Source organism: Anopheles maculipalpis, chromosome 3RL, assembly GCF_943734695.1.
Source record: "Anopheles maculipalpis chromosome 3RL, idAnoMacuDA_375_x, whole genome shotgun sequence".
In the NCBI taxonomy this organism is placed as follows: Eukaryota; Metazoa; Arthropoda; class Insecta; order Diptera; family Culicidae; genus Anopheles; species Anopheles maculipalpis.
Genome location: NC_064872.1, coordinates 31,618,168 through 31,643,323, shown reverse-complemented (window position 1 = coordinate 31,643,323; position 25,156 = coordinate 31,618,168). Strand labels below are relative to the sequence as shown.

At 43.2% G+C, this 25,156-nt stretch overlaps 1 protein-coding gene across 1 annotated transcript; it reads left to right on the top strand.

Annotated features, from left to right (window-relative positions):
- Positions 1-5,208: 5,208 nt before the first annotated feature.
- Positions 5,209-21,955, top strand: LOC126563904 (atrial natriuretic peptide receptor 1). The gene is made up of 15 exons (XM_050220695.1): positions 5,209-5,659; positions 5,747-5,858; positions 11,562-11,727; positions 15,368-15,445; positions 15,558-15,834; positions 16,997-17,431; positions 17,519-17,639; positions 17,718-17,836; positions 18,062-18,140; positions 18,626-18,746; positions 19,635-20,160; positions 20,250-20,592; positions 20,832-21,445; positions 21,529-21,676; positions 21,774-21,955. Exons 1-15 carry the CDS (start codon positions 5,209-5,211, stop codon positions 21,847-21,849), a joined length of 3,666 nt encoding a protein of 1,221 aa, XP_050076652.1. The 3' UTR covers positions 21,850-21,955.
- Positions 21,956-25,156: the final 3,201 nt, after the last annotated feature.

The following is a 25,156-nucleotide window of genomic DNA, read 5'->3' as shown; positions in this document are numbered from 1 at the left end:
GAAAAAGCAAGCCAACCACCCCGGCCCACACCTAATCTAGCCCGCAGTCATTCAATCAGTAGCAGCAGCGTTGAGATCTCCGACAGGATAGCGTCTGAGAAGGGCGCGATGGGAAAATCACAGCCAGCCGCACACACGATCGCATGTGCAACAAATGGTTTTGGTCCTCGTCAGCGCCCATCGTCATCGTAATCGTCCTGCCTTCGGCGGGAGGTCAGACATTCGGGTGAACTCGTGTACGGTCCCCTATAAAAGCAGCCCTCTTATCGGACGACGCGCTCAATCGGTCGAAGGATACTATCGGCGTCGGTGGCACCGTCCGTGCAGTGTTCTGGCTCCCGGTTCGAACTAATTACTCCCCACGTTTATTTTAAGTTTGAATAAATTGTGATTCTCCCTGCAACCGTTGGGTAGTGTTTCAAATTTCATTAAAGAGCTCACTAATAAGAAGGATATTAAGTGACACCTGCAGCCGCGTGTGTGTGTGTGTGTGTGTGATATAATGGTGTAAGTTTCACACGTGCTTAGTGATAATCTGACAAGTCTACACAACACAGGTGCTTGCCACAGCAACACATCAGTGCATTTAGATAATTTTGTTTGCTTGCCATCTTGCGTCTTGGAAGTCATTTTTCAAGGACCCGATGTCTGTGGAAAGTATCCACTGTCACTGTGGGGGGAGAAAGTGTAATAAAATCCTTATCTTGATAATGTGGCAAGGAATTCCCGGGAGGGATGAAGAGTCGTATATCGCACATACACACACGCGCCTCCCTTCAACGTTCAACAAGCCTGAATGCCTATCGATCAAGACCAATCTAGCAATCCTGTAATCTAGCCGTCAAATTGTCACTCATCGTCACGCTTCGTGCGCGTAGAGCTCCCCACTCTGTCAGTGCTGCATGATTTAAGATTTTCCCTTGTTTTATAAACAGAAAAATCGTTCAACAGTGGTGATATGAGGGCGTACGTATGTGTGTGAATACAAAAATTCCATTATCAATGCTAGACGAAGAGTCATACGTGAAAGTTGTTTTAAAATTGTCCGTGTCATCAAAAATTGGGTGTATGGTTGGTTGGACACTAAAAACGGAACACGACGACGGAGAAATCACATCGGATAAGTAAGTGAACCATGTGATGGACGGTTCGATAGCTGTGCCAGAATACAACAAAAAAAAAATCCCCAGCTCCAATGAAACCACGTTTCAAGCAATGAAACGTGCTACTTGGATGTGGTATACTACGAGATGACCGTCCGAAAGCTACTAACCAGCCAGCGAAAAGGGACCGAAATGAGAACCATATTTCACATGTGCAACAAGTGGCCGGATTGTGAGAGTTGTTTGTGTGTGCGTGTTGCGCCTTTCTTTTCCACAATAGAGAAACCAAAAAATGGATAACGATGACTATGTTTCAGCTGCTGCTGATGATGATGATGATGGTAATAAGCTGGTTGGTTCCGCTGTGCTTCTTGGACCGAAAAGCGGTTGGTCACGTTCACGTGCAAGACACCTCCGATGAAACGGTTAACGCGATACGGAACGGTCATGATGATCGGCCGTATGAGATGATATTTCTGTCCACATTGCCCATCACGGTAGATGGTAGTGTAGGTAACCAAGGCTTCGGGTTTGTGGGGAAAGTTTGTGGGCTCCAGTGTAACGTATTTATTTTTCACAATGGTTTTTTTTTTTTGTGCTGACGCGAAAAACGGGTTTGGTTGGGTAGTATGTTGGATACGTGCCCATTTGCTGTTGGCAAAAGGGTAACGCAACGAGATGGACTAACACAAAAAAAGAGGAATGTATCTGTATGACCACAGTGCGAATTCCATTCTAGGGTATGTGTACTGATGGGTGATGAGTTTTATGTGAACTTGTTTGAGTTGGGGAAAATTGAAACGTACCAGAAAATATGTGAGTTATTTATGTTTGTGTTATATTGGAACACTAACTAGAGTGTAAAAATCACTAGAGTGTAAAAAAAACACTCTAGTGATTGAACTATAAATGGTGGTAACAAATTACACGAAAGGACCGGAATCAAATCTCATTCATACCGTATCCCTGTATGCAGGATAGACCAACGTTCGCTTTAAAAAAAAAACGTGTGAACACCAGAATAAGAGCCAATTTTTGTCGCATTGTTGAATGTCCTGCAATTTGGTCCCAATTCAGTGTGCCCGTTTTTATTTTAGTGTGAGAAGTTGTTGTCAAATTTGAAGCTATTCTAAAACTCGTCTAGGTGGTCCGAATGTGCTTGAATACTTTCGGCTTGTTTGGTCAGTGATGAAATTATTTATTTTTTTGACCATATATGCCCTATGCAATATTTATTTTTAAATATAAAATATACGGTACAATCGAGGATGGATAATAGCAAGAAAGGATGGGTTCATAGGTTTATCGAATGAAACATTTTGAAAATCAGTCCACTTTTTAATGCCTGCTTACTTACCTACTTACTTATCAGGCACTACAACCGCTTTGCGGTCTTGGCTTGCCGCAGCAGAGTCCGGAACCGCTCACGGTTCCGCGTCGTCGTCCGCCAATCCGTTATCCCGGCCTTGATGGCGGATGATTCTTCCATCTCAATCTAGGCCTATCACGCCTCCTCTGTCCGTGCGGACGGCCTAAAATAACATGCCATGCGTATAACATGGCTAGTCCATCGGAGCCTGGCGAGCCTAATTCGCTGCACAACGGTGAGGTCGTCATACAATTCGCACAGCTCGTCGTTGTAGCGGTTCCTCCATTGTCCTTCCACACATATGGGGCCAACGATTCTTCTGAGCATCTTCCTCTCGAACGCGGCTAAGAGGGTTTTGTCTGTTTTGGACAGGGTCCATGTCTCAGAGGCGTATATGAGTACTGGGACTATAAAGGTACGATACAGTCCCAGCTTCGACCGTCGCGACAGGTTTTTTGAGGTGAGATGTTTCCTCAGGCTGTAGAATGACCAGCTGGTTTCCAGCGTCCTAGCGCGCAACTCCGTCTCTATGCTGTTGTCGGTGCTGACTGTTGACCCGAGGTAGGTGAAGTTTTGGATGACTTCAAATTTGCGGTCACCTATCCGTGCATCACCCCCACGTAGCTCCGGATTTCTTAGCATGGTCGCTGATGGTGCCATCATCAATTTGGTCTTTACCTCGTCAATCTGCAAACCGAGGTTTTCTGTCGCCTTCTCGATCCTTTGGTAGGCCTCTGCTGCCTGGGAGAGCCACAGACCAATAATCATCAGCGTATGCTAGGACTTATCTGGGTTGACTTATAGAAGATGGTTCCCGAAGTCTCCACCTCCGAGTTACGGATGTTCCTCTCTAGCGCCAAGTTGAGTAGGAAACAGGCGAGCCCATCTCCCTGAAACAGACCTTTGGTGGTATCAAAGGACCCTGAGAGTTTTCCATTCACCTTCACCTGGCATGTGACGTTGGTCATGATCATTCTAACAAGCCTGATCAGTTTCCAAAGAGCTCCAAAAGATCCGGGATTCCAAAAGAGCTCATGGCCTCGTAAAGTTTTACCCTAGGATTCAGATTCATTTGGGACTCGGTTAGGATTCGATCGGTTTTAAAACTGCATTAGAATCGCCTTATTACATTATTTTACACATCAGCAGTTTATTGATTATTTTATTTATTTTATATTATTACGGCTTTCCGACGCATTGTACACCAGCAGTTTAACTAGAGAAATTCAAGAAATAGTTTTCTTTTAAGCCACATCCGCAATAGTTTTGCTTTAGTATAAATAACTTTTTGTACTTAGTAGAGAGGCGAATGCAGTCTCAGACCCTCAAAGCCGCTAGAAATAAACAAACAAAAAATTCGATGCGATTCGATTAGGATTGAATGAAGTATTATATCTGTACTCCGTGCGCGAATTTGTGATCTATATTTTTTTGGTGATGTCTGTATAGAGATCTAAGTTACTAATCACTTTAAAAAATGGATCGTCGATAGTGCCTAAAAAAAGTCCTTCTATAAATGTGATTTGGAGCCAATATCACTGATGTTTCAGAGACTCTAGGCCTAACAGTTGAAAACGCCCAGTGGGAAGGAGAAACTATTTACCCATCTTAACCTACGGATAGCGTAAATAAATGAATGGACAACAAATAGGTGAGTAGTACTCGAAGGAGCGCTCTGAGTAGCATAGATAGATCAATTTTTAGCAAAGAAATACACATATATCGCGAACTTATGTAGTCCTTGAAACGCATACGCCTTCGGATTCTCAGATTCGAATCTCCATTGGGATTCGCTAACACTAATACAAACCCTATCCAGCTAGGAATAAATCAGTAAGCTTCTCCGAGGTTTTAATGCCAAAAAATTAAAGAAAAACTAATTGCCATAACTTACATTACACCTATGTTAGCCATATGTTACGGTTGAACATCATAGTCTGTTTAAAATTAACTCACTTCCATAAACTGAACCGATTTCTTAACCGTTCTTTTATCACTGAATTGAAATGCTCAACTTCCCATTGTCTTTAAGAGGACTAATAAATTTAACGTTCCACAGCGCTGTTGACAAAAAAAAGAAAGAAATTTGCCTTTGGCTAAAGCTTTATATTCAGTAACAATTTAGTTTAAATGCTTACACCATTCGTAGTACTGTTATCCGCCCTCCAGTTTTGAGTTCGAAGCCCACAACCAGATCGGCCATAACTTCCATTCTCTTTATCACTAACAGATAAAACTATCCCGCCTAAAGCGTTTCTCTCCCCGGGGAAACTCGATGTGCTCGATATGCTAATGGAATGTGATACGTACGTAGCAGTAAGGGAGAAATAAAACTAATCCTAGCGAAAAATCAACCAACTGACCGTGAAAAGAAAGTCATCCTGTCGCAGACAAACCTTTTTTGTTTTTTGCTCTCAAAAAAAAAAACAACCCACCCGACAGGCGATTTCAACGTACCGTGCGTTATCTGTTGGATAAGATACAGATACGCTCGCTTACTTAAATAACTAGTCACTTTATTCGCTCGGCATGCAAATGAGTCACATTTGTAGCACGCGCGACTCCATATAAAATGTCCGTAGCGGGACGTAAATTATCGCGTGACGATCGCTGGAGCGCAGTGTCAACGATATCTCGCCCAACGATGGCTCCACGCCCTACCACGTTGGCTCGGTTCACTGGGGCCAATGGCCATAAGGAGCGTCGTACCTGCTGCTGTTGCTGCACCCAGTAAAGATGAAACGTCCTGTCTGCGCATTTTGCCAAACAAACAACCGTACTGGAGCGCACTCGTCCACGATGGATGTCGTAGGGCGCAACGGACCCGTCAGGGTGTCGCTGAAATTCGTCCCGCTGGTGTGTGTCGTTTTGTTGTGCGTGTCGTTCCGTGCGCGAGCCGTTGCGGCACATCCCCGTGACCATAGGGCAGCGAGTGTACAGCGTTCGGTGGAGGACACCGAAATTGGACAGTTTCTGAGCAATCTTGTCGAGACGAACCGGGATGGGGATGATTACAGCTTCGAGGAGGAAGAGTCTCCGGGTGGGTTGGGTAATGGAAGTGTACAATCACCCACCGGGACACGAACTGTGCACAAACGGAGCCTGAGTAACCTTGAGATTCAAACGATCAATTACGATACAAACTACACGGTGTACAATATAGGTGTGCTGATGGCTTCACATCTCGGTAGGTGCTATCGGGGTGGCGGTCGGGTGAACGAAACTGTGGGTGTATTTAAATTGTCGACGTCTCCGTTGTTTCGTTTGGTTGCAGATTCTCCGTTTGATCTGGAACGTTGTGGGCCGGCTATCGATTTGGCGCTGGATCTGGTGAACCAAAGTCTCATGAAAATGCACAACGTTTGGCTGAGCAAGGTACAAAGAAGGTAAGTGATAGCATTGGCTGGTAGTTAGTGTACGGTATAGGTACGGTATTGATTTATCATGTAACCGGTCAGGTTATTGAACTGTGTAAGATTTCTATTTATTTACGGTTAATCAAATACTGCTATTTTATTGTGTTTGGTTGATGTTTATTTTTGAGGATCGATTACTGGTCATCCGATGCATTTAATTTGAACCTGATAATGATTAGAATGGTTTGGTGGTAGAGGTGACAGCGGCGCCAGTCTTCACACAGCCGAAACATGATTAAAATCCCATCTGGACCGTTATCATGAGGTTTGAGGACTCGTTATCCAACTTAGTAGCTATGGTCAGAAAGACTAGTAATCCATTCGATTCCCGGCTTGACCTGGTTTAGGTCGTTACGCCAATAGGAAGGAAAATTACTATGTAATGTGAATTAGGAATTATTAGGAATTACTTACTTACTTATCAGGCGCTACAACCGCTTTGCGGAATTGGCCTGCCGCAACAGAGTCCGAAACCGCTGATGGTCCCGTGCCGTCGTCCGCCAATCCGTTATCCCTTCCTTGATGACGGATGAATCCACGCCATCCTCCCACCTCAATCTGGGCCTACAACGCCTCCTCTGTCCGTCTGGACGGCCTAAAAGGACTTTCTGAGTCCTTCTGGGTCGTTCGGTGCCATGCGTATAACATGGCCAGCCCATCGGAGCCTGGCGAGCCTAATTCTCTGCACGACGGTGAGGTCGTCTTACAGTTCGTACAGCTCGTCGTTGTAGCAGCTCTTCCATTGTCATTCCACACATATGGGGCCAACGACCCTTCTGAGCATCTTCTTCTCGAACGCGGCTAAGAGGGCTTCATCTGTTTTGGACGAACTTCAAATTTGCGGTCACCTATCCGTACATCACCCCCACGTAGTTCCGGATTTCTCAGCCGCTGATGGTGCCACCATCAATTTGGTATTTGCCTCGTTAATCTGCAACCCGAGGTAAACCGTGTTGATATGTCTGGAAAATCTTTTCTATCGCAGAGACACCAACGGCTGGAAACATATAATTCATAGGCACCACCTATTGCAAATTAGGCGGCCGTGTCACTGATCTTGCTTCAAATAGATACTCCAGAAACCTTTGGCCACGGTCACTTCAGTTTCTGCTACTTTTTTCTATCATACATGCCTCTAGGCTTGCTAAAGTTTTAAATTTAATTTCACTTAGCGGTAATGGAACATGTGAGCCACCCATCGCCGCATTGAATTAGCTAGGATTGTCGTTATACACTTTTTCTAGTTTTTGATCAGTTTCAGAACAAAATCAATGCAAAAACCTGTGTTGTAAGCTTTAAGAAAGCTTTAAAAATGGTGGAAAATGTAGCGATTTTTGTGTTTTGCAGCAATAGTGCCAATAATTTGGAAAAAATTAGTCACGTAGATAAAATCATTTTGTTAAACCACTTTTATGAATAAATTTTTGATAAACTATTTTTTTTGAAAAAAGGAATATCAGATCAGGTGTTTTCCAATCCAGGATTGAGATCAGCCAAAAATGTCAGACACTGTGATGGCCCTTTTATCCCAACAGCTATTTATTTTATATTGAATTTTTCCGTGGAAAAATAATTGATTTTTGTAGCTAAATTCACAAATCGATCACATTCCGTTTAATTTTTTTTCCATGAAAATAGTGAGAAATATTAACTATTCTTCATGAAATTCGCTAAACTTTACCTAGTCATAGGTACGACAAATTTTGAACACTCACTAGGTCATCTAATTGAATTTGCTTGGTGGCTCACTTGTCGCTATGCCACACTTACCCCAATTACGTTATGTAAGTTATTTAAAATACGCATTTATTTTTTAAATGTAAATGTTACCCACAAAGGGTGAGATTGTCCATTAAAAATTGATCCAAAAAATCAGTTGCTTAAAAAAAAATTATTCAAATCCCAAACACAGTGTTAACCATAATCGGACCATTAAATTCCGTCAATAAAAATTTCATCTCTTTGTTCCACAAGGTTATAAATATTTTTGAATTTTCCCTTTGCCTACACTCTCCCAAAGCCTCCAAAGAGTTATGCAAATTTCTCTCTGAAATCTCAATGTTTTGCATTGCATCAAATCAACACGTAGCTGCTCCCAGCACCTAATCAAAGAAAACCCACATTCAAATGCGTGGCGGTAAGGTTGCGGGATTTTTATTTCACCGTTGCTACTGCTCCCGTCACATGCCTCTACACAAGCTGGCTTTTTGCTATTTGTGCTGACGACGTGCTGAAAAACGATCACATGCAACAAGCCTCATCAGAGCACCATGGGCACCATAACGTGCACGTGCGCCGAACGTGAGCTGTTTGTAATGAATAAATACCCTCATCGCCGGTGCCAGCGGTACCACAAGAAAGGCGTCTAGTTTCGTCTAAACAGGCCGTTATGTTGACAGGCCGATATCCGGCATGCGTCTGGTCGCAACTTCCAGCACGAGATTAACACTTGCGATGGCATGTGGGAAGCTCTTTACTTGCATACTGTCACTGTCTAAGCGCTTCATGTGGACCTTTTTACTGTTGTCTTCACATGAGGATGTTCCAAAATGTCCTTCAAATTCTTCCCAATTGCCGGCTTCGTACAGTTGTAGGTCATCGTGCGTCGCAAATGGGGAGTAAATAAGCATACTTATGTAAATTGTATGTCGTCCTTTAGCTACAGCTAAGTAGATGCTCTTCTTCAAAAGCATAACTCCTTGCCGTTGTTAACGAAACGGCACAGTCGATCGCGATAGAGGCCATTTTCTGCATATTTCCTCCTACCAAGCCTCGTAATCCGGCGGAGGCGCCAAAACAAGCAGTCGGAATTAAAAAGGAAAGTCAATTTGTCTGCCAAGAAGAAAAGAAAACGAAACTGGGCAGCAAAAGAAAAAGGTTCCCTTCCGCCCAATTCGGCACGGAACCGCATTCCGGCCCGTGGTGGGTTTTGTTTGTGCGTTCCGTGAAGTATGCAAACACTGTCAGCTACGACACGTACGAAGCACCCCAATCAAACTGCTGACCGGCTGCAGCACACTGCTTGGAGTTTTGGGGCTGCTAATCCTCTTATCCTGCAGGGCAATTAAATGACACCAATAAAAGTGGAAGGCATTTAGCGTCTATTTCCTGGCCAGTGTGGTTTTGTTTGTGTTGTTTCGGCTTTTCGACAAAAAAACATTGTGGTACCCATCGTCGCTTTCACGTTACATTATGGTCTCGGAAATATTTTTCGGGGAATAAAACCGTCATCAATGTCTTGGGGGTGGTTCGTGGAACTATTTTATAATTTTATTTGCCCATTTTTATTTTTTTAAATAATTGGTAAGGCGCAATGAACGCTCCTGTTTAATATTTATTTTACTATAAAAAAGCTGATTTACTTTGAGTTTTTTTTATGTTCTCCAGTTTATATTATATTTGTTTTCAGAGTAAATAAATATCGTTTAGCAATACGGGCTGGCCGTCCCTTATGAATAAAAAAATATATATCGTTTGTAAAACTTGTAACCAATTCTTGGCAAAAAGCTCAAAAGTTTGCTTGATACAGCTCACAAAACCGAAAGTAATTTCTTATACATCTTTTTTTTTTTTTTGTTTATCGTTCCGTTAATTGTATTTTTGAGTTTTATTTACCTAAGTTTTTATTTTTCCTAATACAAATTGGTGATTTTGTTAAGTCTTAATACTTGTGCATTTGTCAAGAACAGCACATAATTATATAAATAATTGTTCGTATAGTAAACGGTGGGGGCTGCCCTGATGTGTAGCCGACAGCGGCGCCGGTCTTCATACGACCGGGGTTCAAATCCCATCCACATTTGATCCCCCATAGTCTGGAATTAATAACCAACTACGCTGTATCAGCAAGTCTAGTAAACCATCTGATGCCCGGCTTGATCTTAGAGGTCGTTAAGCCAAGAAGAAGATAGCAGACGGTCTTTTAGGCGAGATTTGAGTGATCAATTTGAAGATTTGGTTAGATAGCTTATGGAGACTTTTTGAATCATTTGACTTCTTGCATGTATTCGAGATATACTGAACCCTCACTGGGTATGTTGCTGAACTGAATAGGTAATCCTTCCCACAGTCTGTTCCTCTAGGATTAACTACAGACATTCTAACCTCGCTAGCTGCTACCCTCCTTTATTCACTTGTTCACAGTCTATCAATCTTTCGAAACAATTACTAGTTTTAATATCATTTTAAATTATCTTCTTTCCTATAATCAGTTATTTATGGTTTCGATAGCACTTTGCATCTACATTTAGTAGATTAGACTCAGAAAAAATAAAACAATGCTAACATTCTAACATTCTCTGCATTGTTATGCTATGTTCTCCCAAAGCTTTAAAAAATCACTAAATTTTTCATAGAAATTTTTGTATTGTAGTAGAACATACATTTTTTTGTATTTTTGATTAATTATCTCCCATTCAGGGTAACGGGTTTTCAGTCTTCGGTCTTCATCTTTTTAATGGCTTATCGATATACTAATTCACGCCGTCTATCGTATGGTTTACCAGACTTATTAGACTTACACAGTTGGATAACGTTTGCTATAAAAAAGCGACTTTTTTCAGATGTATTCAGTCAAAAGCTTTCCTATTTCATCAATTCAGCCCTTTTTTTAAACAATGCAATTATTTCGAAAGATTGTCCTCTTCAAGATGATCTAGAAAATTGCGATCGAACGGTTCTGTGGCACACTTGCTTTGGCGACTTGGAATCCTCCAGAATTATCAAAGGCTCTTTTCGAGGAGATAACAACACCATTTTGCCATCTTTGTGGTACTTTTTAATGCATGTAGTAACTGTTGAGAGGCTCCTTGTACTATAAATCACATGGGTTGATACCATTCCTGGAGAAAATAACACGGGTTGTGACGTTCTTTTCATTGATTGGAGAACTGCAGGTTCTGTTGAACGCTCAAAGGGCTTAAAACGGTCGGATATCTAGATCCAGGCTCCCACTCTACAAATTTAGCCTTCCCCAGAAAGGTCAGAATCTTAGAGATATTATCCGCCGATCGTATCCGATCGACAGGAAATTTCACACAACGGCCGACTTTTTCTCGGGCCCGTATTTAACAAACGGCACAAGCAAACTTTTACGTAAAAAACTTTTATTGTTCTCATCGTAGCTACTTTAATATTTAGAGCTAAAGGTCTTCAATTTTGATAGTATGTAGTCAAATCGTATGTTCTGAACAATGATCGGTGGACTGGCCACCAGGTGACAGAGTAAGCGCATGTAAAATCGGAACATATTTGTCACTTTTTTTTAAATGTATACGTTAGTGGCAGTCCTCATTACACGGGGAAGATCCCTGGATGGACTGAACGGTAGACTAAACCTACATTTATGTATGCCTCACTTAAATTTAGATGATATCGTGGAAATTCAATCTACTTTCAAATAAGTCTGGTCAGCTTAGACTAGTTTTTGAAGAATGATTCACTGCACCACCCTTCACTACACTACACTTTATAAAATACATTTTCTTCCTCTCGATATTATAAAGATTTTTCCGATTACTTTGCTCTAGATTCTAATACCAATTTCATTGAATGTCCTTTTATATTTACTGGAAAATCGATTCACTCCCAAGTGAACGTTCCGCGCGTCCATTCTACACTCCTTGAAATGAATATCAATTACAACGCGTTCTTCCATCTTTCTTCCGGTTTCAGTTACGCTACCTGTTCCGGATCCAAATCACCCGGGCTCGCGGCCGATTTGCACTTCAAGCATAGCGTGATCGCCTTCATCGGACCGGCATGCGCGTTCGCTCTCGAACCCGTGGCACAGCTAGCCGACTACTGGAACACACCCATCATCACCGGCATGGGCGATCAGGTATGTGGCCGCGCAAGGACAAACCCGCCACCGATGCCTTTCACCAGGCATCGGGGGTGATTTGAAAAGCAAATTTATTTAATGAATCACCACAATTAGTGTTTAATCTACCGTTAAGCAATCAGCGAGGCTTGATCCTTGGAGCTTTCGCTATCATCGTCTTCGGGATGGTCGCAAAAGGATGTGCTGGCGCCGTCCATGTCTATGGTCATTTTGTTTAGCGATTCGTCCTTCAGTTTTTTTCCTTCCTCCCAGTAATGATCACCATCCTAGAGCATCGAAACAGCAAGGAGCCACTGGCGGAGGCGCACATTTATCGTTAGCTTTTGGTCCTATAATTTCCTGATTGGTCCGCTCAGTGATTCGGCCGGCCTTTATCTTTGTCGATTAAATATCATCCTGTCGCGTGTGCGAAGTCAACATTCAGCTATCGTGTCTTTTTGGTTTTCCTGTCTGGATGGAAGGGATGTCCGGAAGAGGCAAAGCTTTCTTGTGTTAGCTTCTATAAATACATCTTAATTTCCCTGATCTTTCCCTCCGGCCAAAGGGATGCAAGTCGGAACGGATTGCGTTGATGCTCTATCGGAGCTCGACGGAATGTACGATTCGTTTTGATTGCTCCACACGCTCCACAGCGACAATCCCTTCTGACAGAGTGATGTGTGTGTGTGCGTGAGTGGAAAGGTCGCAAAGAATGATTGTTTCCAGGATTGCACTTCGCTACCAATTCAATCCTCTTTACCCGGGGACAATTTCTCGAGCTCGAAAGGATAAGTTAAGTCTAATGGGGCAGAAATGTATGCTCGAATGATTGCGAACAACTTTTTTTTCTTCTCCGCTTCATTTTACTTCACTATCGTCTTTCTATTCTTTCGACGCGCCTCATTGCTATGTGGTCTCGCAAACAAATGGCAAGCACAGTAAGTTCGACGTCCGTTCAGCAGGAGTAGGAAAACGGAAGTGAACGTAAACGATCAAACGTTTTTACCCGCTGCTTTACCATTGCCCTGCGACGTTTGGATCCTTATTTTATTAAAACAAAAAGAAAAGTATGCGCCAACCGTTTAGCACCGCATACCCGTGGATGGGATAGGATTGCGGGACACGAGTATCCTCGTGCCACGTTCAATATGCAGCCATGAATGTGAAATTTTTATGCGCATAAATACATAACTAAAGCGTATGCAGCGATAGCTGACATAAAAGACGGCCTGTTAGAGTAGCAAGATGCCGCATTGTAGTTTCCTTTTCGAGCTCAAAAGTTGTGCAGAAAAGCTGCAAAAAAGTTTGTCAACCATGAAGATTGTAGCTTTAGATTTTGGGAAAATTTTTAAATAAAATGTGCAGGAAAAGTTCGAAATAAAAGGGTAGCCAATTACGGAAGAAGAATTGCTTAATAGTAAAATACCATGTTTTCCAGGATAAACAAAGATTAATGAGACGTGTGTTATAATTTGGATGATCGGTACTTTGAGGTATACTTGCGTGAACCGCTTGATCTATTATTGATCTATTCTATAGTCAGTCTACACATTATGATAGCGATGCCTGCGTCTAACTGTTTGTCAGAGATCTAGGTGTAACATTCGATAGCAGATTATCTTTCCTCGAGCATATCGAAACGATCGTGAAAAAAGCTCGCAAATCTATCGTGTTAATGAAACGAATGACTTCTTTATATGATCGATTCAGTGTGCCTAAAAGTCCTGTATTGTTCAGTAGTCAGACCTACACTCGAGTATTTTCTTGTTTTATGGTGTAGTTTATGGTGTTTTATGGTGGTGTCGTATGGGTAATACGTCTGAGCATCTTCTGAGCCGGAATGTGAGCAAAGATGACAGCTGTTAGGGCTTGATACCTTAGCAAAAAGACGCAGAGTATCCTAAACCATGTTTTTTGCTTCCCTTATGTCGAACGCTGTTGATGTTCCCAGTCTCGTATTTTCCCTGCATTTTTATCTACCTACTCGTTCTCGTCAACCCCGTCAATTCAATTCGGCGTACGGCTGTCTTACTTAATGATCCTCTTTTGAGAACGTTACGTTTATTCAATAATTACGACCACTTGACCACAGACTCCGCGATAATATTTGAATGAACATAATATTTGTAACTAGTTGTAAACAATGTCCAATGTACGAGTTAGTAGTAATTATTGTTGTTCAGGAAAACCCAGACAACATTGTGCGAATAAACTAAACTAAACTAACATAACGGGACTGACTCCAAATCCTGTCAGCAATGACGACCTGTTAGGTCAGGCCGGCCATCGAATGGCCTACTGGACTTATCGATACCACGTAACTGAATACTCAGTCCTCACTACTCACCACCGGGCCGCATTTGTTTAGATATTATGGATCAGAAATGGCTGGCCGGGACTTTGCAAAGATAGTAGAGTTAAAATTTTAGTAGAGCTAGAAAAAAACCTGATATTTTCTTTTTATATTTTTCCTGCTAAACCAGCTCCCAAAGATAAATTATACGGCTCTTCTGCAGCGTATAAAAAGACATTCTGAAAAGCATCTCTGAGTTTGTTTGGGTTATTCCTAAAATTTGGCAAAAGCTTTATTTAAGTCTTTGAGGATTTTTTTTAAATTTATTTATTTTTGGTTTTTTAGAAGCTAACCGATGCCTCGAGAGATTGCAGTTCCAAGAATGGCGAAGAAAAAGTCATTGAAATCTCGTTTCAGGAAAGTGGAAATCAAGCTTTTCACACTGTTCATACAATCACACCCAATAACTTCCAGTGGTCGATGTGACGACGGTGCATTGTGTCTTCACAAGGCAGGACCAAGATCCTATAGTGATAGTGTCAACGATGTTGACACTATCTGCACCGTTCCCTCGCAGTGAGGATAGACTATCAGTTGGATAGTCTGGCACCAGTATGTCTAGGAAGCCATCGAATGCCCTGCATGACCTGACAGATCGTTAAGCTAAGAAAAAGGAGGGAATAATCTTCCAAAGCAAATAATCAATAAATCACACATTACCACATCCCAACACCTTGCATGTTTTAATACATAATTCCTTTATTTCCTTCTATGCTTTTACGGCAACGGTAATTTCACTGCCCCCAGCACAGTCACCTGTTCCTAAATGCTTCAGTTAATTGGACAGTTTTATCGTTTAGACTACGTGTAAAACTCGTAAACTCGCTCGTATCGCGACCTTACCTCACCTTACTCTTCCTGTGAATCAGGTAATTAGCTGAAACTTCAAGCAGCTGAAAGAAAGCAACGGGATCCGCACAAGCAATCTGATGATCTGACGAGCAAAAGAAAGCAAAGGTGTCAAGTTTGAAGCAAGATTTATTCCCTTTTGACACCTGCGCCACTTTCAAAGTAGCCATATCGAGTCGCACCGTGCCAGTTGACCTGTGCTCTCTGTGGGTGGGTGACCCAAAAGCTCATGGGTTAGGTTAGTTGGTTGGTTGGTAGAAGAAAATTATAGTTCCCTTGCCGGCAATTCTTCGTAACGTTCTGTTTTCTCCGATTCTGATATCCGTCGTTTTTTGTTTTTTCGTCCTCAATACCGATGGTATCGTTCCTTCCTATGCTGGCGAACATTGTAATCATGCTAACAGATGCCATTTTGACGTGTTTTTTCTTTTACGTTTTTTCCCACTACTTTCGTAGCCACCGTCCGAAGGTGAACTCTCGGTGACATCCGGCATCCTGGGCCGATTGAGCAACAGGTGGAAAAACGATAGCTCGGTAAGATGATGGTTTTTGGGGGCGCCAGTCGACCAGTGATTTGCACTTTAGGGTAGATGGGGTTTATTTTATTTCTCGCTCACCTTTTCGTTCACCTCGCCCACTACACCAGGGCATGTTTAAGGATAAGTCTCGCTACCAAACGCTTACCCGCATGTCGTACTGCCAGTGCCGGTTGAAGCTGGTGTTTTCGAGCATCTTTCGTCAGTTCGGTTGGCGCCATATCGCACTCATCATCGACCGCTCGGATCTGTTTTCACTGACGGTGGGCAAGAATCTGGAGTATGGGCTGAAGGACGAGGAGCTGCTAAAGTTTGTGCGGGAGCTGGACGGCAACGATGAGGAGGATATCGATGCCTACCTGAAGGATGCGAGCATGTACGCTCGAGGTGAGTTTCGGCATCGATCGAAGGGTTTATCATCAATCGATGACGTGCCGACGTAATGCTCTTTGTAACTTTAGAACATAGTAAGAGTTTTTCTCTGAATTACGGGAAAGATTTCCTTTTCATTCCGTAGCACTATGCTGTAGAATATTTCTAAGAACTAAATTGAGGTCACGACAATACGGCGTTGGACCGTCATTATTAATTATAAATAAAATAAATTGAGGTCATATTTTTTATTTGATAAGAACGGCCAGGACTTATTGCTACCAGAACTTTGGCTACTTAACAGCAATCATCAATCAAAAATGTAGTGGAAGTAAAATGTGTGGAAAATCTGTTATTGTTAAATAACACATCTTAACTACTTTTGAGAGCAACATTCTTGGCGAATTTTTGGTTCATTAAATGACGTTCCTTAGAATAAAAAGGACAAATTAGATTGACAATTGCTGTGGCTTTTTTGCAGCAAATTATATAGCGCATAAACCGCAACAAGCTACGATGAGCACTGAATATCCCAAATACATCCTTTTTGACCACAGCTTTTGTTTATGTCTTTGATATCCACAGGAGCGTAGGTATTTGGATTGACTTAGATTCACAATTATCCTATTTTATATTGATTTTGTTAGTTTAATTTTTATAAAGCTTTTCTCCAAAATTTCGAACCTTTTCTAAACTGGTACAAAATCGTAAAACTATTGTATTAAATCAAAGCTTGGCCATACAGTATTTTCTAGAAGTCGATCTATTACTTGATCGTCTGAATAACTATCATCGTTTACGAGATGGCTAGCTGGTTTTGTCTTAATCCTTTTATTCAATTATAGATAATAGATTCTTTTTCTCGTAATCAATTAATTTTTAATACATGAGAGAATCGCATTGGTAGTCCTCTAATAGCAGAACCGACAATTCAGCAAAGAGCAATACATGTTTACCTACATAATATGCTTGATGAACCAAGTTCTTCATCGGTTTATCATGCTCTTTCAAATCTTATCATACGAAGATAAGAATAGAATTCATTTCAATAGGATATTAAACGAGATTATTAATAGAAAACTCCCACAAGCTCCACATTCTCGGTAGAAGAAAGCTCGACAGTTTATTCACCCTTTTCTGCAACTGAGCACTAATTAGTCATCTCTATCTTTCGCAGTAATAATACTCTCCGTGCGAGGCTCCCTGGTACGGAAATTTATGCTCTCAGCCCTAGCCCTCGGTATGACGCGGGGCGAATTCACATTTCTGGACGTGGAAATCTTCCAAAGCTCCTACTGGGGCGACCATTACTGGGAGCTAGGCGATGAGGACGACTTTAAGGCGCGCAAGTCGTACGAAGCACTGCTGCGAGTGTCACTGCTCCAACCGACCAGCCCGACCTACCAATACTTTGCCGAGAAGGTGCGCTACCGGGCGAAACGCGACTACAACTACACGTTCGTGGAGGATGAAGAGGTTAACTTCTTCATCGGAGCGTTCTTTGACGGCGTGTACCTGCTCGGGATGGCACTGAACGATACGCTGAACGAGGGCGGTGACATACGCGACGGTACCGCCATTACCCGGAAGATGTGGGGCCGTGACTTTGAAGGTAGGACGCATAAGGTGTGAGCAGACACTGTGTGTCTAGTCTGGAGCTGTGTTCTTCCTTTGACCATTCCATCCATCCCCTCGGTAGGCATTACCGGACACGTGCGGATTGATGACAACGGTGATCGTGATGCGGACTATTCCATCCTCGACCTGGATCCAATTACCGGCCGCTTCGAGGTGGTGGCCCACTACTACGGTATCACACGGTAAAATATGCAGTTTTCGTGTGCTCGTTTAACAACGCGCCCAATGTAACGTTTTGCACACTTTCCCTTTTCATCCAGCGAATACTCACCCGTCAAGGGCAAGAAGATTCATTGGCCAGGAGGTCGGGAAGGTCCTCCACCGGATGTGCCCAAGTGTGGATTCCTCGGTACATCGCCCGCCTGTCAGGGCAATGGTGGTAAGATACGGCGTGGTTTTTTTTTTACCCTCTCGTACTTCCAAACCCAAGCAACAATTATCACTAAATCACTCGAAAGCATAACGATAATGATGTCCCTCCTGCTGGGAAAGCTGCCATGCTGGTGCTCATTTTCCTCTCATGCTTTTCAACCGATTTTTCCTTTGCTCTTGTTTTTTCTTCTTCTCTCTTACTGTGCGCGCGCCCGTTTCCCACCGAAAATAGACATGATTATCCTTTATGGACTCGTTGGATTCGGCATAATCTCTGCCTTTGCCGCAGCGGTCACGTATATACTGTGCAAGTGAGTACGATGCGATGGGGAAGCATATTTCTTCTGTTTCGACGATCCGATAGCGGCATCGCCGGCTAATTCCGAATGCTGCTCGCATTTAGGTGGCAGTTCCGTGTATGACTATAATAGGAGCTTTCATTGCAATTCGGGTCAACTTATCTAATTATTGTTATCGATTCATTAGCAGCCGGCAAGTGTGTAGGTTCATAAGCTTCTAGCATGATGATCTTTACTAATGTGCCAGTAAGGAAAATGGAAATGGGAATGATAAGGATGAAATGTAGACGATTCATTTCTTCACCGAAAAACGAATATCTTTTTATTCCCGACACTACAGCATAGTAACTACCAAAAAGTTGTTTTGCACCAAAAAAAAGAGTCATTCTACACCGTTGGTTTTCAGTCACTAATTGATGCTTTCATCCATTATTTTCTTTCCCTTCGGCTGCCCATCGTTCGCCGAAATTCACCCCAATCATTCCGCTCGACTCAAGACAAATGAAACTTAATAGCGAGCTCAACAACATGTCCTGGCGTGTCCGACCCGACGAAGTGCTGCTCGAGGTGGGCAAAATGTTTGGCAGCAAAATGGGCCTGCAAAAGCTCAACTACGAGGTAAGGTTCGCGCAGGTGCTCCCGGTACGAAAGCGCCAGCTCATCGTTTCAATTATAATTGCTACCGGGGATCGTCGGTGCCGTGAAAGGCACGTCCTAATGAATTATTCAATCGAAATCGGGGAAAGTACAGGCGTAGATACATCTACTTTCATTTGATGTTTATGTCAACGGCTGATGGCAGCCTGATTCTGAGGTTGGGTCAGAAGGATAAGGGAAGAGAGAGGAGCGAGAGAGCCACCAGGTGCCATCATGAAGGGGTGGAAATTATTGTCAGACTGGGTTTTGTTGGATGCACTCGAATGCAGCGTGAATACTGTTTCTGGTCAATGGCGCTGTCTGGTTGCGTGGCCGTTGGATTATACGGCGTGGAAAATGTTATGGAAACTGAATTTTAACACACTCTTTTTGGAATGAAAGTATGACGGGAGGGTTGTTGGGAGCATGCATCTTGTGTTATGTTACTGACTTTTAACGTAGTTTGGCTACACATAATTATTGAGATAAAAAATTTCCACAAAAATTGTTTATGAAACAGGAGTCTGCATTTACATTTGGCTGGATGATTTGGCTGTCTTAAAATTGTTTCATTTTGTTTTCTTTTACGATTTTTAGAATTGAAATATTTACATTTAAGACTTGTGAATAACAAACTTGATAAAACTATAACAGGACGTACTTATGTACAAAAATGTTTGATAAGCCACTAACGCAGGATTGACTGACCACTTCATTATCGACTACAAATTAACTTCAAAAATGGCACTTCAAGAATGAATTTTTTCTGTTTATATTCGAACTTAAAAGTTTAATTCTAATAAGCTTATTGAAAAAAACAACCAAATAATTAACCTTTATATTTTTCCCTCAATCTTTTCCGCTCGCTAGAACTTCTCACTACAACAGTTTGGCCTAAACTCTGGTCGCGTCTCGATAGCGTCCGGAAACTCGCAACTACCAGCCCAGCTCTTTACCACCATCGGCATCTACAAGGGTGAACGAGTCGCGATTAAAAAAGTCGCCAAAAAGAAGGTCTACATCACCTCCACACTGCTCTGGGAGATCAAACAAGCTCGAGACGTTAGCCACGAAAACACGGTACGCTTTGTGGGTGCGTGCATCGATTTGCCCCGGCCAACCATCCTCATCCTTACCGAGTACTGTCCCAAGGGGAGCCTAAAGGATGTGCTCGAAAATGAAGCGATCCAGCTCGATTGGAACTTTCGCATGTCGCTCATCCACGACGTAGTGAAAGGAATGGCCTACCTGCACAACAGCGACGTTGGTGTGCATGGAAAGCTTCGCTCCTGCAACTGTCTCATCGATGGACGGTTCGTGCTGAAAATATCCGACTTTGGACTGCGCACGCTAACGACACCGTCGGAGTACGTGCGCGACCAGAACTACTACAACAGTAAGCGCAAATATCGGCGGCGGCTAAGACAATGGTGATGCCCAAGCCCTGCCCCATTCTACCATTCGGTTGGTTTGTCTTCTCACAAGTGCTAAACTTTACAGAGCTGCTGTGGGTAGCACCGGAACTGTTGCCCGCCACCGTCATCCCGGGCACGCCGGCCACCCAGAAAGGGGACGTTTACTCGTTCGCGATCATTCTGGAGGAGATTGTGGTGCGTGGCGGACCGTACGAAACGGCACGCCAGTTTCTGGACCCGCAGGCCATTGTGGAGCGGGTGGCACTGCACGAGAGTCCACCGTTTCGGCCATTTGTGGGGCAGCGCGATTGTCCGCCGGATTTGTTGGATCTGATGGAGAAGTGCTGGTCGGACAGTCCGGACGATCGGCCAACGTTCTCGGGGATACGGAGCACCGTGCGGCTGATCATGAAGTATTGTTGAATTGGGTATATTGGATGGGGTGTGGTGTTGTGTCTTTCGTCTTTTTACGTAGCTACGCTAAGGTTATACGCTTAAATAATAGCCTTAGGGAGCTCTAAAAAGTAGAGACCGCACTCAACCTTCACAACCTTGTTCATTGCCGCATGTGTAATGCTTTTGCTGTGTGTGCATATCGGCTTTATCGAGCAATTTCACCCGAAATTTTCATATCTTTTACACTCATTTTTAGAGGATTCTGCGAAAATCTCATGGACGATCTTCTCCGTCGCATGGAACAGTACGCCAACAACTTGGAAAGCTTGGTGGAAGAAAAAACCGAACAACTCAGCATGGAAAAGCGTCGCACGGAGGAGCTACTCTACCAGGTCCTTCCGCGTCCCGTAGCCCAACAGCTGCTGGCAGGGGAGATGGTACAGCCGGAACAGTTTGAATGTGTTACGATTTACTTCAGTGACATCGTTGGCTTTACCGCCCTCTGCGCTCAAAGCCGTCCGATGGAAGTGGTGGACTTTCTGAACGATCTCTACAGCACATTCGATCGCATCATCGGGTTTTACGACGTGTACAAGGTGGAAACTATTGGAGATGCGTACATGGTGGTGTCCGGTTTGCCAGAGCGAAACGGACACGATCATGCGCGCGAAATTGGACTGATGGCATTGGCAATTCTGGATGCGGTCAAGTCCTTTACCATCAAGCATAAGCCAGACTACCAGCTAAAGATTCGCATCGGCATTCACTCGGGACCGGTGTGTGCTGGGGTAGTGGGACAAAAGATGCCACACTACTGTCTGTTTGGGGACACTGTCAATACGGCTTCGAGGATGGAATCAACCGGACATCGTACGTATGGAATGTTTAAAAAATAAACAAAACAAAAAAAATAAGAAAGCATCAACCGATCGTTTGGACTTCCTTTTCACTAGCACTTAAAATTCACGTCTCAGAAGCAGCCAAGCAAATTTTGGACAAATTCGGAACCTTTCGAACAGAGCTGCGCGGTGATGTCGAGCTGAAGGGTAAAGGCATCGTGACGACCTACTGGTTGCTGGAATGCTCCGAACCCGATCCAAGGTGACAAGCATTCGTAACGAATTTACCATTCAAACACAACCCCTAACTAACCGCATTGAGGCTCGATGCGTTGTGGCTTCTCTCTTTCTCTCCGCAGACCTCCAACCCCGATGAGAAACTATAACGAGAACGAAGTACCGTTCCCGATACTGTTCCCAGCGATCGGAAAGTAAGCTGGTTGCTGTCCCATACATGTACTGCAGTGCTCTTGTAACAGTGTCAATGTTAGCCAAATCAGTGTCTTTCGCTTCGTAATCGTATCAACCCGAGGATGTCCGTGGATTGTGCGAGGCAGATGATTGTCGGACGGTTTCAGGCCCACCACGAAAAGACGACGGCATGCGGGAGCGTTCTCCTCATGTGTGTATGTGTGTCAATTGAAATTGGATCCAATTGTGTCGTAGAACCGGACCGTAATTAACCGTTTGTCCTTATAGGGTTGGGAAGAATGAGAAGGAAATTTATTAGAGGCGAAATCAATGCTGGTGAACTATTTTTTGTGTAACGTTTATTGAGCCGACGAGCTCCAGCTCGGACCATTGTGTAATGTGAACTATTTAGATGTGTTTTCGCTGTACTAGCGACCAATTGAATAAATGTGGATATACAACTGTGTAACAATTCTTTATGTGTAGCTAATTATATCTTTGACCATAACCACCGATGATCCGAATTTTTTGATTGATTTTATAATGTCATATTTGCATTGTCTATGAAAAAAATTGAATGAAATTTTTTAAATACATTATTCCATTTAAAACAATGCTCCATCTAGCAATACGGTCGGGCCGTCCCTCTCGAAACAAAAGATAAATAATAATGTTCCACAGGGCAAGTTCCCGTGATGCAAGCGACAACGGCGCCGGTCTTCATACGGCAGGACCGGGTCCGGGGTTCAAATCCCATCCGGGCTGACCCCCTGTAGTGAGGACTGACTATTTAACTTCGTGGTATCAGAAGTTCTAGTAAGCCATTCGATGGCCGGCGTGACCTTAGAGGTCGTTAATCCAAGAAGAAAACGAAGAAGAATGCATTTAGATTCCATGACGTAGGGTAAATCATTATAATTATCTTCCTCGATTTTTCATTCATTTCAAATTGTATTTGAATTGTATTTTATTTTAAACCGTATTTGTGATGTGCAAACTACACTGACTGCATTTAAATTCATGTATTCTGGATGCTTCAGGGAAACCACACGCGGTCCGAATGGAATTGAATAAAACAAATAATAAACAACAAATAACGTACACAATAAAGTAAAGAATTGCATAGAATTGCAGAGGAATAATCGCACAAATCTCTCTGATTTTACAGTAATTTTCGAGGGTTAATTAGTGATTCATGGAAAATGGCAAGCAATTGGTATTTATTCAAACACGAATTAACCACCAATCTGTTCCAGGTACCAGGCGCCTCCATCGGATTTACAAAAGGTTAAGCGTCTCCATCATAGCACGAAACTTGCACGCATAATGCGACTTTAAACAGTAATATCTGACAAGCATCTAATTTAAATTTCAAATGAAAAATTTCACCGCAATTCTTTTTCCACGTAAACTTCTGCGCAAACAAACATTGTGTACGCTTGCCAAACATTTGTACGCATACGCAGTGTAAGTTAGGGCTTGGGAGAAAAATAAAAGCGTAAACAACGCGATGACCAGCATGCTGTACGTTTGGAAGTTTAGTCTGTTTACATGCAACAAATACCTGGCCTGGCGCTCATTTTACTGCCACACGGGATAGACGGGCGAACCGAGTCGTACCGCTGTTCTAAGAGTGCAGCGCCCCTGTAAAGCCGCTACAAGAATGGCTACACAGCCAAAAAAGCCACATGTTATAACCGGTCCCTTCTACGCTCCCAGCCTATATCCTACTACCGGTATGAACCGACATCAACACAGGATTTGTGCAAACGCGCTAAATGGCTCTCTGTTTACAAATTGTAATAAAGCGCTGACAGCGACTTGGTTCAACACATTTGAAGTGTGGTGCAAATAGCAAGAGAGCGAAAGCTGTAACTCACTCTCGTGAGTGTCCAGTTCGGGTTTGCGTTCGGGTTGCTGGCAGCTTGGCATCCAACAGCAAGGACACATGCGAAACATTTTCCTACCAAGCAGTTCGTGTTCGTTGCTTGACTTGTGCAGACAAGTTCCGCATTTCCGGTCGCTTCAAAATCCGGAGCCAAGGTTCGCCAAGCTTATGTGAGGATAGTACAGTGTGGTTAGGAAGATGTGTGCGGAGTGTGACTAGGGTGACCATCACTGGTTCACACTTTTTACGATCCGACACAAATTTGCTTCACTAACGAGAGAAGCACATTTAGCTGTACGAAGGGCACAACCGAAAGGATACTTTTCCCTTGCGGACTGTCAACGTGTGCGCTCCTTTGTGGGTTACGTACTGCATCCTTGGTGTGAGCTTGTGTATGTGTGTGTGTGTGTATTGCGTGTGATAGTGCCAGAAGTGCAGTAGCAGTAGTATAAGAGGCAGTAATTTTCCTGCAATTTACTGCAAAGCCCCGCTCTTACTAGCTCCCCGGGAAAAAAGAGAGTTCATGTGCTGTGCTTTTAACCAAACACTGTGGTCGCTATGTAATGCTGCACTTCACAGTGCATGAGTGCAGTTAGTTTAATGAAAAAGAAAAAAATGTTTTGTGTTCGTTCAATTACGTGTTACGATTGTGTGGAAAATATTAAAATTGTGCGATGAAAGCTAAAACATAAGCACTACCGTTTAATAATGTACGGCACACTAGATCCAAGCTTACTCTTCAAATAGCATAGGGTGACGTTAGAAAAAAAACGCTTCAACCCTCAGAGGAAATAGACATCCCTTTTCATCCAATCAACCCTTAATTTTCTTCACCATTGCTTTTTTGCATGCCTTTATTGTTATCTCTCGCTCGTTCGTTCGCGTTCTCACCGTCCAACAGTTCCGCTTTCAGTTCGTCCTATTGCTGTGGAGCGCACCCAGTGGCGGCTACAGAAGACAATGTAGATGGCCATAATTCGATTACCATGTGAATCACCCCATCGGAAAACAAACAACAAATCTGCTCGCCTACAATCTGTAGGCGAAAGTAAAGCAAAGGTCGGGCCGGGATTGTAGAGAAGCAGCACAGGAACAACAGCCAAAAAAACGAATCTCTGAATTCCCCTGTGTGGCGGTGTGTCCGTGTGTGTCCTTGTGTGTGAAGGAATGTGATTTTGAGTGTGATGTGGTGGTGGCACCAGGATGAGGCATGAGCCCACACTAGAAACGGACGACGGATAAAGCGTAACCCGAGCGAAGCGACCCCAAAAATGGCCCCAAAGGGATCGAAGCTGATGGGATTGCTAATCATGTTTTTATGAGTGTCGGGGATGCTAACTTCCTTTATGCACTCCCATTCCCCTGAGCTAGTGGAAAATTGAGTGGAACAACACCGCATACCCTTTAGTACATCATCCACTCCTTCCCTTGTAAGCCGCCTCC